The 12,540-nt window shown below is 43.7% G+C and overlaps 2 protein-coding genes across 2 annotated transcripts in view; one reads left to right on the forward strand and one right to left on the reverse strand.

Annotated features, from left to right (window-relative positions):
• Nucleotides 1–12,540, forward strand: part of LOC310867021 (cytochrome c-like) — a 453,272-nt gene that overhangs the window by 166,811 nt on the left and 273,921 nt on the right. The gene's annotated exons all lie outside the window — the stretch shown is intronic.
• Nucleotides 1–12,540, reverse strand: part of kcnh8 (potassium voltage-gated channel, subfamily H (eag-related), member 8) — a gene marked incomplete at both ends in the record, with an annotated part of 139,831 nt that overhangs the window by 24,306 nt on the left and 102,985 nt on the right. Inside the window, one exon of the mRNA XM_083769261.1 lies at nt 456–670. Within this exon, the coding sequence (XP_083625387.1) occupies nt 456–670 (215 nt within the window). The remainder of the gene's footprint in view (nt 1–455; nt 671–12,540) is intronic.

Below are 12,540 nucleotides of genomic sequence, written 5' to 3' on the forward strand. Positions count from 1 at the left end.
GTAGCTGAACTGGGGAAGTGGAGCGCTTGATTGCTTTACAAACACATGCCGTGTGGGCGTCTAAGCACCGCCCGGCTCATATGACTGTGAATGTGTGGCTCCAGGCAGCCCCGTAAATACATCAAGCGCTATTCTCCCGTCACATAGGCTACTTGCGGAGCAAAACAAGGAAGTGTTGTGGCTCTGGCTCGCTCGCTCTGGTGGCGCAAAGCGTAGCTACTTTTGTGAATTTAATAGTTTTATTAGGATAATATTGCTATATGTTTGTAACCGTTTTAGAAAAGCAATAAGCCACTCGAGGCCCCAGCTTACCGGGTATTTTACACTGGCTGGGGGGTAGAAGACCCTCCGCTTCGCGTCGGGTCTGCCTACTCCCCCAGGCAGTGTAAAATACCTGGTAACCTGAGACCTCTCGTGGCTTATTGCTTAAGCGCAAAACAGTATTTCAGACTCACGTGGCTCTGGTGTCCCTCCCTCAGGTTGTAGGTGAGGTCATGCTGGATGTCCTGGACGAAGCGGTGCGAGTACTCGGGGTACAGGTCCAGCACCTCGTACAGGCCCTTCAGGTTGATGCACTGCAGGTCGCAGTACGTCAGGGCCTTCACGTCCGCGTTGGTCTTCAGCACGCGGTCTGCGATGGACATGTTGGCCCCGATCAGGTCGCCTTTACCTGCACGGGGGCACAACAAAAAGCCACATAGTTGGCAAGAAAATTGAGAAATACCCGTATTGCATTCGAATATAAGACGGCTCTGATTATAAGACGAGCCCCCATCTTCAGAACTCGTTTGTGGAAAAAAGAACATTGAATGTGAAATTGTCTAGTCCCCGGTTAAAATACGGACAGGTTTTTTTAGGATACTTACTTGCCATTTTTTACTATTTTGAAATACATTTAAAAATAGTTCAACTAGCCGATCTACATCGAGACATTGTGAACTTGTAGATCGGGTATTTTAAAAACGGCAAATTAGTTTAAGTAAAGGGTTAAAAGGATAAGGGTTAAAAGGTTTTTTAGGTTTTTAAAATAGTAAAAATAGTTAAAGAAGTGATCGCAAACCACTGATCCTTCCTTAATTTCGTCCCGACGTTAATAAATGTGACGGCTGAAATCTATCTGGCACGCCCTATGAAATCAAGCCCTCGTTTTTGCGACATGAACAACTGCAGTACGACCTTGGAAACCATAGTTACATGACGGAAAAAGTAAATAAAAACGTTTCCTCCGCTTGCCTTGCCTTGCTGCCCGCCTCACCCCCCCTCTCATACACACACACACACACACACACACACACACACACACACACACACACACACACACACACACACACACACACACACACACAGACGCACGCACGCACACGCAACTTGCAAGCAACTGTCACTGTTTGTTCTTAATTGTATATAAAATGATTAAAGTGTTTATTCATTTAATATACAACAAGATTAGTGAACGAAAACCTGAACCTGTGATTCTGTGAAGCATTAATTAAATAACATTGCTCACGTCATTGGAATTAAAGAAATATATGGTTTATTGATGAGCAAGGCAATTAAAAAAACACCTACGAGTTTCGACCGATAAAGGTCTTCGTCAAAAGCCTTGGAATCCTTTTTTTCTTTACAAGTCTGCATTTTACACCTTTGGGAAGTAAGCAGTAAAACTTGAAGGAAAAATACCTTTTTTGTCTAGCCACAGTTGGCAGTTGGGGTTAAGTCAGCATCAAGTGGTGATTGTGACAGCAACATTTAGATTTTCTGTCATAGTCTCTTTTTAGTTTTAGTCACATTTTAGTCGTCTGGATTTTCTTTTAGTGTTAGTCTAGTTTTAGTCGACTAAAATCATAAGATCTTCGTCGACTAAATCTACAGTTGATTTAGTCGACTAAAATGTATTTTGGCAGGCCTTGATGCCGTCCTAATGACTGATTTTACACTTGCTGAAAATAGCCGATCTACAAGCTCACAACTCGTAGCCCTGTGAGCGGCTATTTTCAGCATGCAACCGCGAGTGTAAAATGAAATATACTGGATCTCTTGTCCACTAGTCCTTTCCTAACATTTTAGTCTAGTTTTTATTTATTGACGAAATTGGAATATATTTAGTCTTAGTTTTAGTCATCAGAGCTTAGTTTTCATTTAGTTTTCATCAGTAAAAAAAAAGCAGTCGACGAACATGTTTTTGTCACAGTATTAGTCGACAAAATCCACGGCGATTGGTTGAGCTGCCAGAATGTCAGGTGTTTGATTCACACAGGATCCATTAGTGTCTATAATTGCGTCCTCTGATATCCCCCCTTAGGCTGTAATGTGAGGACGCTTGCGTGCTAAACACTTGTGACTACTACTGCGACTCTTTTGAAGGAAGCTCGTTGAAAAACAATCTGGATTGTTTTGAGGCTATCTGCAAAAAAAAGGAGTCGGAACAATGACAAATTCATGTCAGGGCTCCCGGTGTTAAATCCTTCAACAGGCTCACTCCGTGCGGTGTATGCATATTATATCATAATATATTTGTTTTGCACAGGAATGGGAACGCCATCAAGGACACATAAAGTGTGATATTTGGAGAGTCCTCGAAATCGTTTATCTTTTCAAACCGCTGCGTACCATTCATTAGCGGTGTTTTCATCAGCAGGAGACCTTTCAATAAGCCGTGTACTTATTTCATCATCTCTGTGTGCATGGCGTTCTATCCTTGAAATGAATGACTCCCACCGCCACTCCTTCTCTCTGGCCCTTTTGCTCACAGACTATATACTGGGACATTAATCTGATCAGAGTGCTGTAAATGTCTCACATGTTTTAAAGATCATATATTGCACACAGAAAGGCCCTGGCGAAAGGGCCTTTCTGTGTGGAGTTTGCATGTTCTCCCCGTGTCCCCTAGGGTAGGTACCCTCACAAAAAACATGCAGTAATCCTGGTCACTAAACTGCCTCCCCCTGGCCAGCCGGTGCGCCTGATGGAGGGGAAAGGAACTGGTTGGAATAACGTGTTCCTTCCACGCGCTACGTCCAACCAGGGAAACTCCCCCCTGTCAGGTGTAAAAGGAGCAACTTGGACACTCAGGCATGAAGGAAGCATGAGTTCAAGTCCGTTGCTCTCCCCTTGTCCCCCATATATGGGGACTAGGTTGGTGGAGGGTATGTAGAGCCCAGGATCACATTAGATGATTGACACAGGGGTGAAAAATGGGTTACAAAATCGTGGGATAAAAAATATATTAAAACAAATATATATATATATATATATATCGTATATTGCAAATTGGATTCACTGTAAGTTTGACGGTACAGTGCAATCTCGGTACAGTACAATCTGTATTGCCACTGTAGTCGGCTGACTAACACTGTACATGTTATAGGCTGATAGCTGAACATCATATCCACTGCATTATATTCATTCATGGATGATAGATGTATGTGTCCGTATTACCGGTGATAGATTGTACAAGATACGTATGGCTACATTTATCTATTTATAGTTCATACTGTACATTATGCACAGTATGTCTGTCTACCGCTCTAGCTCATTAGGTAACATGTCAATGTCTACACCTCCGATCACCCCCCTGGTCATCTTTGAGCAGGCCACCATTGGACAGGTTAAGAAAATTGTGTCTGACCCCTCCCATGTACTATACCCTATACTATAGTATCGGCTAATGCCATCAGGTAGGAGGTACGAGGTCCATGCGTGCAAATATAATAGGTACAAGCATTCCTTTGTCCCTCTGTCAATCACACTCCTTAACAGAGTCCTTGCAGAGGGCAGACAGGGTAGGGGTCGAAGGTTATGATATGATGTTCTTCCTCTTTTGCACTAGGTATGTTGGTGTGTGTTTTTTTATGTTGTATGGGTCACTGTGTGCCTTTGTTGTCTTGTATTGTGTATTGTTTTGTATTGTATTGTATTGTATCTGTATCTGTATCTGTATGCTGCAGGGCGGGTCCTTGGGGTCCAAGACAAATTTCTCTCTTGGGAGACAAAAAAAAGAAACCTTGAACCTTGAACCTTGAACCTTGGTCTGACCTCCCTTTAGTCAGACCATTACTAACACTATCCCAAACCCTAACCCTATAACCTCAGGTGGAAAAAGTACTGAAATGTTTGACTTAATTAGTAAAAGCATCAATGCTGCAATGTAGATGTACTCCGTCACAAGTAGAAGTCCCGTATTCAAAATGTATTCAAGTAAAAGTACGAAAGTATCGGCATCAAAAGTACTAAGTACTAAAAGTAAATGTACTCATATTGCAGAATAGCCCATTTCACAAGTTCAAAATGTGTACAAAATCTTATATAGCCGATCTATACTATTTTCAAATGGCCAAAATGTATATAGGGTTGAAGTGGTTAATGTATGTTTTGTAATAATAATAATCTAAATCTACAAAGTAACTAGTAACTAAAGTTTTCAAATAAATGTTTGTAGTGGAATAAAAGTACTACACAATATTTGCCTCGTAGACGTAGAAGTAAAAGTACTAGCAAATGGAAATACAAATACCTCAAAATTATACTTAAGTACAGTCTTATAATCTGATCGCCCATGGCTGTGTACTTGTACGTGAGTACACAGTGTACTTGATATGTATTGTGTACTGCCTGAACTGTAGCATACTTTATATAGTTAGGCTACGAGAGATATCTCAGACAGCAAGGTCAGCCTTGCTGCAGTTAGCGGTTATTATGTCTCAAGTGTTGTTGTCACGTCAGTGGGATCCAGCTCTATATAATTATGTTCCTGTGTGTGTGTGTAATAAACTTTGTGAACCTTTAGCGTGATACTGTCTTGTGTACAGTAAGTAAATGTACCTGGTTATTTTCCACCACTTAACCGGCCATGCATGGGTTTTAACCGGCCACGCATGAGTCTTAACCGGCCATGCATTAGTCTTAACCGGCCACATGAGTATTAACCGGCCACACATGAGTCTTAACCGGCCATGCATTAGTTATAACCGGCCATGCATGGGTTTTAACCGGCCACGCATGAGTCTTAACCGGCCATGCATTAGTCTTAACCGGCCACATGAGTATTAACCGGCCACACATGAGTCTTAACCGGCCATGCATTAGTCTTAACCGGCCACATGAGTATTAACCGGCCACACATGAGTCTTTTTTTTTTTTTTTTTTAAGATATTTTTTTGCGGCTTACGCCTTTTATTGATTTTTTAAGGGACAGATAGTAGGCTGACAGGAAACGGGAGAGAGATGGGGGGATGACATGCGGTAAAGGCCGTGTCGGGTTCGGGAGTCGAACCCGCGGCACACCGCGACTGGATCACCAGTCCGGTGCCCAGACCGTTACGCTACGGCCTGGGCCCACACATGAGTCTTAACCGGCCACGCATGAGTCTTAACCGGCCACACATGAGTCTTAACCGGCCACGCATTAGTCTTAACCGGCCACGCATGAGTCTTAACCGGCCACACATGAGTCTTAACCGTCCACACATGAGTCTTAACCGGCCACGCATGTCGCAGCCACGGGTGAGTCTTAACTCCCGTTAGTCAGGTCTGACTACAACGGGATGTCTGACTCATATGTGCGGTCCAGTCCCCCTCCTCATTACTGTTTTGTTGCTATATAGCATGCCTTTTTCATCTGTACAGCACCAACCCAACTTCAAGAGCATTTCAGATACGTAGTCAAGGTTACTTGTTAAGAACACATAGCAATTAAGGGCTCTGTGAATGTTTGTGTGTGTGTGCGTGTGTGTGTGTGTGTGTGTGTGTGTGTGTGTGTGTGTGTGTGTGTGTGTGTGTGTGTGTATGTGTGTGTGTGTGTGTGTGTGTGTGTGTGTTCGGACGCGCGCGTAACCAGAATTAAGTAGCCCCTGTAAAACAATGGCTCATGAATTTGGTGAACTAAGGTCAACACCCCAGAGGCAATACAGTAGAAAGACCTGAGGCAGGCCTCTACTCACAGTTATTTCAACCCAACAACAACACATTCTCATTCCCAACTCGTCAAATACAGCCACTTGGTCAAATGCCCCAGGCACGCGCCAGCCCATGGCCCATGGCATAATGACCTGTAGCATCAGGGACGTGCAGAGAATGTTAGAGAGGAAGGGGCTGAAATACAAAAATAGCAAAAAATAGCAGATCTACAAGCTACAAGCTACAAGCGCTCAACGCGTCGCAGTGTAGCTCTGCTATTTTTGAGGCACAACCCAGCACTTTTTAGCTACTGGAGATGTGGCGTAATATGTCATAGATTTCGAAAGAAATTCTTTCAGCGTAGAATGCTGCGTTCAAGTTCACAAAAAGCCAATTCTCCTGAATGCTGCCTTCGGTGTATGGCATGGATAAAGGGGGCATTTGCATTTCTTTCACCATAATAAACGCTGCATTCATGGTCTGGAGAGGGCAGTCTTTTACAGACGGATAGAAGGGCAGGGGCTGAAGCCCACTTTGATGTCTATGTGTGCACGTGCCTACATGTGTGTAGCATCATGTTTGGACGTGCGCAATGTTACATTGTGTTTCTATAGAGATCCCAAACAATCAATCCCATCAATATAGTTGCCACTATAAATAGCTACTAATGTTAGCTATTACGTTTTAAGCGTTTCATTGTTGTAATGTTAAGGCACGACTACTATGACTTGTAACTTATCGAGCTTTATTGAATTTATTTGAAAACAAGCCAGGCCAGCTATAGGCTGACGGAAGTGGGCTTGAGCCCCAAGGGGGTGCGCCTGTGCCGAGTGAGCGCTGCAATGGACACGCTGTTAAATCATCCGAATGGCATGCTGATAGTGTGCACGGTCATATTTCAAGATTGCTAGTACTTGACATTAATGAGAGTAAATGAGCTGCGCCTAGAGTCAGCTGAGGATCCTGGATACGGCCAGCATCTGTTATGTCCGCCGAGCCTATAATTGGCACCAGCCTAGAAATTTGAACCGATTCATTTCGTATTTCGTACAATATAATATGACTTCCACAATGTGAGGCTGTGTAGTTGTAGTACTTGGTCAATCTGTTCTGTATATAGACCTGGGAGCTGGTGTATGACCACTACTGGTTGACAAAGTGGTACCGGAAGTGCCTGAAGGTCCAAATTAACCCATTCTGACCTGAGATCAGATTCTAAAAATATCTTCTATGTCAGTCGCTCTTCGATTTTTCAAAAATAGCAGACCTACAAGCTCGTAGCGCGCCACTCGGTGGCGCGCTATGAGCTTGTAGATCTGCTATTTTTCAATAGCTAAAGCACGACATGATGCTAACACCAAAATGGGTTCCCGCCCAAAATGGGTTAAATATCTCCCCCGAGCAAGGATATCAAATCAAATCAACCTTTATTTATATAGCACGTTATAACACAACCGAAGTTGACCAAATATAGGCTCACTGACTGGACTATCATGGATTATCAATAACAATATTTCAGTCAGATAACTCACGAATGGATTGACCAAATATTATTATAGAATGAGAATGAGAAGTGAGCAAATATGTTTTCATGGCATTCGGCTCTGCTACATTTTTCTCCCCGCTCGTCATTAAACATTAAGAGCAGGGAGATAGATTAACTATCAACCCCCAGGGGGAACAGAAATAGCAGAGCCCACCGGTGGTGCTGGGGTGGCGGTGGGAGCAAACAGCTCATAAGCGACAACCAGGAGGAATGCAACAGAAGGAATGCAGGAAGATTGCAGCCTTAGGAGAGTTCCGCACGACCCGGTTTTCTTTTTTTTCTATTTTTTACTGAATTCTGATGATAATGTATGTATGAACCGGCTTTAAGAAAGGTAGGCGGTCTCAAACTGGTTAAACGGCGTGCAGCGTATAAGCAGGAAGCGATAGAGCAGTGTTTACCAACCTGTGTGCCGCGGCACTTTCGTGTGCCGTTTGATATGTCCAGGTGTGCCGCCTGATTTGACCGAAAGTAACACTAACCCTCCCCCGAAAGCAATAGCTACTGAGCTGCAGGCTTCCTATTGTTGCGTTGTTGTTGACTAACGACCATCGGCCATAGGAATGTTAATGCTAATGTATGTGTTTGTGTACATGGGGACATTATTGCCTGTACTCGCCTGGCAACTTTACTGTATAAATCCAGAAGACGCTACATTTCGCTCCCTCCAGAAAGACACCACCAGAACCCGACAGCAGCACACACAGCGCCGCCGGGTCACCTGCATCTGACGACGGCTCAGCCAGCGGCCCCTCGCCGCCGGGGGGGAACAACAACAACAACGGCGACTACTACCAACGCAACGCCTACAAAGAAAGCCACTGCCAGAAACAGTACTAGCCAATTCATTCAAACTCGCGGGGGGTGTGGGCTTGGTGTCGGGGGCTTGAGAAGTATTACTTCGCATTGACTAATTGAACATGTGTGTGTGCTATATTAGTATATGAGTTTTCAAAAATAAATTGGTGAAACTGAGGCACTGTCTCTGTCCTTTTCTTTCTCTTTAAAGTTATTTAGACGAGTGCTGTCAAAATAAGTTTTACTCTTGTCAAAAGTATAATGTGTTTGGTATCAAATAAGTTTTACTATATATACATATATATATACATATATACAGCAACAACAAATGGGAAGAAAAATAATAATATTCGCGCGATTGAAGAAGAGATCTAGCGTATGACATGTGGGTCTTCTTGCATAGCACTGAATGAGCCCCTCGACTATATACCGACTGAACTAACTCCGCAATTAAGCTACGTGTCTTCAGCTGTCTGTCCACAGCTCATATATTGAGCACATATTAGTCGCTGTCGCAAAAAACATTTATTTTGTAGTCACACCCAGCTCAAAAGTGCCAAAACAAAAATGTGCGTCTCGTACTGTCGCTGTACTGTACATGCCCCAATCACCATGAAAACACCTGAGAACCGAATAGGATTAGTATTAATAAAGACAAAGACAGAGGCACACATGGCTTCCAACTGTTCATGTTTAAGCAGCAATGAAATATTCATCGCGGCTATTTGTGAACTGAGAATGTCTCTCAGTTAGGCAGAAGCTAATAGACAGCGAGTCGTGACTACACACATCTCTCTCTCTCTCTCTCTCTAGCTCTCACTCTACGGTGTACCTGTATTATTGCCCCCTTTACACACTCACTTTTTCTCCTCCAAACTATACTACTACTAATTTTACAATATAGTCACCAGTCTCATTTATACTTCCTGAGCCTACTCTTTTCTCTCCCTCAAATTTTTCGTCCTTTTTGTCTTCAGTTTTCAGCTTATACACAAACAAACACACACACACACACACACACACACATTCTCTCTTGGCAGGAGGCTGTTGTCACTAGGTCGGTGGTATGACATGGTTCAGAGAGACAGAGGAGCACTTTTTTTATCCCCCTCTCAGACACGACCAGTGTCAGCCTGACCTTCTGCACTGTCAGCATGGGTGAGCACGCACGCACACACACGCACACACACACACAGACGGCGAGGGAGAGAGCTATAGCTATTTGCGCACCATGGCCGCCATGTGCTCAGGTGGGGGAAGAGTGAGGAGTATATATGCACACAGTGAGGGGAACGCACGCAACCACACCTGACATGTGAGTGGTTCTTTCGTGTTCCCTACAAGGCCACACACACAGCAACTGTCCACACACATCAATAAAACACCCACCCACCCACTCACGGACACACGCCAACACACACACACACGCACGCGCACACATCACACACAGACACCCACCCACCGGCACACGCCGACACACAGGTTTATTGTAATATCATGTGCACTTGCCCATGCACTTTCCACATGCAATACTGTAATGTACAACAAGCTGCAGATGACAAAAGCCCACATGCACGATACTTCCTCAAGGTTCAAGGTTGTACTTTATTGTAGTTCCATCTCGTGTGTACAGGTACATAAGAGTACAAGTTGTTTTTGTTTGTCTTCCTTCAGACAGTGCAGCAGCGTATAGATAGCATATAACATTCGAAACAACAAAAACGCAGCAAGCACAGCAAACAAAGGGACAGAATAAAGATGGCAAGAAAGAGCAATCAATTGTTTTTAAAAGTTGCAGTGCACGTTATAGTTCTCAACTTTTATCTTTGAATTCTACTGTAGTTTAATGACATCCAGTTCGACATTGCTCAGAAATGTCATTGTTATTGTTTTAATGCAGCATTAGAGGAAATATAAAAAAGGACAGAAAAGATTTAGCCTATAGTCCTTTTTTGAGTCATTAGTCATGTATTAAAGACAGTTCACTTAGTTCCACCCACCCACCACTCCGCCATACAAATTTGACAGGTCTCCCATTAACTTGAATGGGAATATCATGTATTTTCCACGTCAAATATTTGTACATGTTTGGAGCCAGCACTTCAAAATCTCTTCCAAATCCATGTCAACAAGGCCTTCAGTATGCACTGGAAGAAAAAGACGTGGTGTGGAAAGTGCTTTTACTGTTGCAAAACATTATCACGCAAAAATAATAATAATCATCGCAAATAATGCAGAACTTATTTATTTCAGCAGGCTTAGAGAGCTGGAGAAAGGCCATTGGACGGGAACCCCTTTTGGTGTTTTAAGGATTATGTTATACTTAATTAGCTATTGAAAAATGTGTTGCAAATCTTTGAATATTATTCTTTCAGAGCGAACATTTTTAACTCAACATCATCTCACACTCAGCTTCGGTTAACAATACAGTATAACCGATCTGTACGAAGACAGGGTCGTCTCATTGTCAGCTGGCTATAGCGTGGGTGCATCACAGCAAGAGGCAGCAATAAATGCATGCCTCTTAAAAAATAATTGGTGCTGTGCCGTTTTTGGTAATAAGGCAGGGTTTAGATCTCAGGGGCTCTCAATGTGAGAGAAATCTTGATCTAGGTATAAACTACCTGGCATGGCAAGACCCATTCCAGGTGGTTCGCACAGTTAAAAGCATGGTTACACGTCGAGAACTATTCAAAATGATTTCCTTAACGCCCTCCATTGGGAGAGATTGCTTACAAGGTCCAATCACTTCGACACCTGCAGTTATCCATGATCAGCGGTGTAGTGCTACTTTTAGATGTGGGGGAGCGCATCAATACTTCTATTCACTATTTACGGCTAAATGTACCCCCGGAATATGAATGCTGGTGTTCAAGTGGTTAATCAAATGAGCAAAACCAAAGTCCTATATTTAGAAAGTTACCCAGCTCTCCACCAACACACCCCTGCATATAATGATGGATGGCACTATAAGGCAGACAGGAAACGGAACAATGCATTGTTGTTGACCGTGATTTGACCGTGATTTGGTTGTGCACGTGGAATTTATTGGCCTGTATGAGGTTTCAGTGACCGCTGCAGAGAATCTGGAAAAAGGGTGGTGAAGGGTGTATTTGCTACACCTCAAGTTTCACATCAGGCCAAGTGTATATCATGATGGAGTGGCAAACAGGCCTGCTAAATATTTAGGGGCACATAAGCCATCATTGAAGGATGTCCCACATTCAGAATGAACTCCTTGTAACCAAACAGTTTTAATGCTGGGATTAAACGATCGTGTTTCAGGTTTCGCTGCCGTGTTTTAAGTTACCTTTGAAGAGCCACTGTGCTGACCGCTGAGTTGCTTGTCATGAAAATCCACTTTAAAACGGTGTAATCGCTTGTCGTAGCGTTCAAACATATTCCAAAGTGCCGACCACAACGACAGAACGGAGCAGGAAGCGCTCCGCACCGCTCCACCCCCACCATTGTAATGAATTGGGACTCAATTTCCCAGAACCCTTTGCACGCCGGAGCGACAGACCTTTTTGCGTCATCAAAGCGCGTCTCCTTAAAACTGACTTAAAACTGATTAAAACGCGGACTAAACAATGAAAACATAACTCGGGCAACTCGCGAACGGGAGAGAAAGTGTTCTACAGTCAATTCACTCGAGTAACTCGGGTTCAGTAGTCAAAGTGTAAAGATCAACCGCACCAATGCAATGCCTTGCAACTGCCATGCCATCCTACTATAAATGCACCATGTCTCTCTGTGTGTGTACATCTGTAATCCACGTAACTCCAGAACCGTTTGACACACACCTTCCACACCACCACAGGGAGCGCAGTGCCTGGCCTTGAGTCGTTGGGATAATGAATTGCATTTTATGGCGCTTTTCTATGCACTACGTGGCTACTCAAAGCGCTTACAATGGTTCATTCATTCATACATTGGGAAGTGAAGCGGCGAACAGTCAACGCCAGTGTCCTCACTTCCCACCCCCAATCCAACCCTTGATGCTGAGTGTCAAGCAGGGAGGCATTGGGTCCCATTATTTAGAGTCTTTGGTATGACCCGGGCCGGGGATCGAACCCCGACCTCCCAGTCTCAGGGCAGACACTCTAACCACAAGGCCAGCTCTGTACAAACTGTTCTGTACTGTTCTGGAAACACTGTTGTTCAGAACAAGCACAAAAGCCAAAAGACAATAATGGGGTCTAAAGGATTTAGAACAGCTAGCAGTTGTAATAAACATTAGTTAGTAGCAGTATACTTCCGCGCTCTGCTTGCACACAAGTAGGCCATGTATGGTATGGCCT

Source organism: Protomyctophum parallelum (genome assembly GCF_964188405.1).
Source record: "Protomyctophum parallelum genome assembly, chromosome: 1".
NCBI lineage: Eukaryota > Metazoa > Chordata > Actinopteri > Myctophiformes > Myctophidae > Protomyctophum > Protomyctophum parallelum.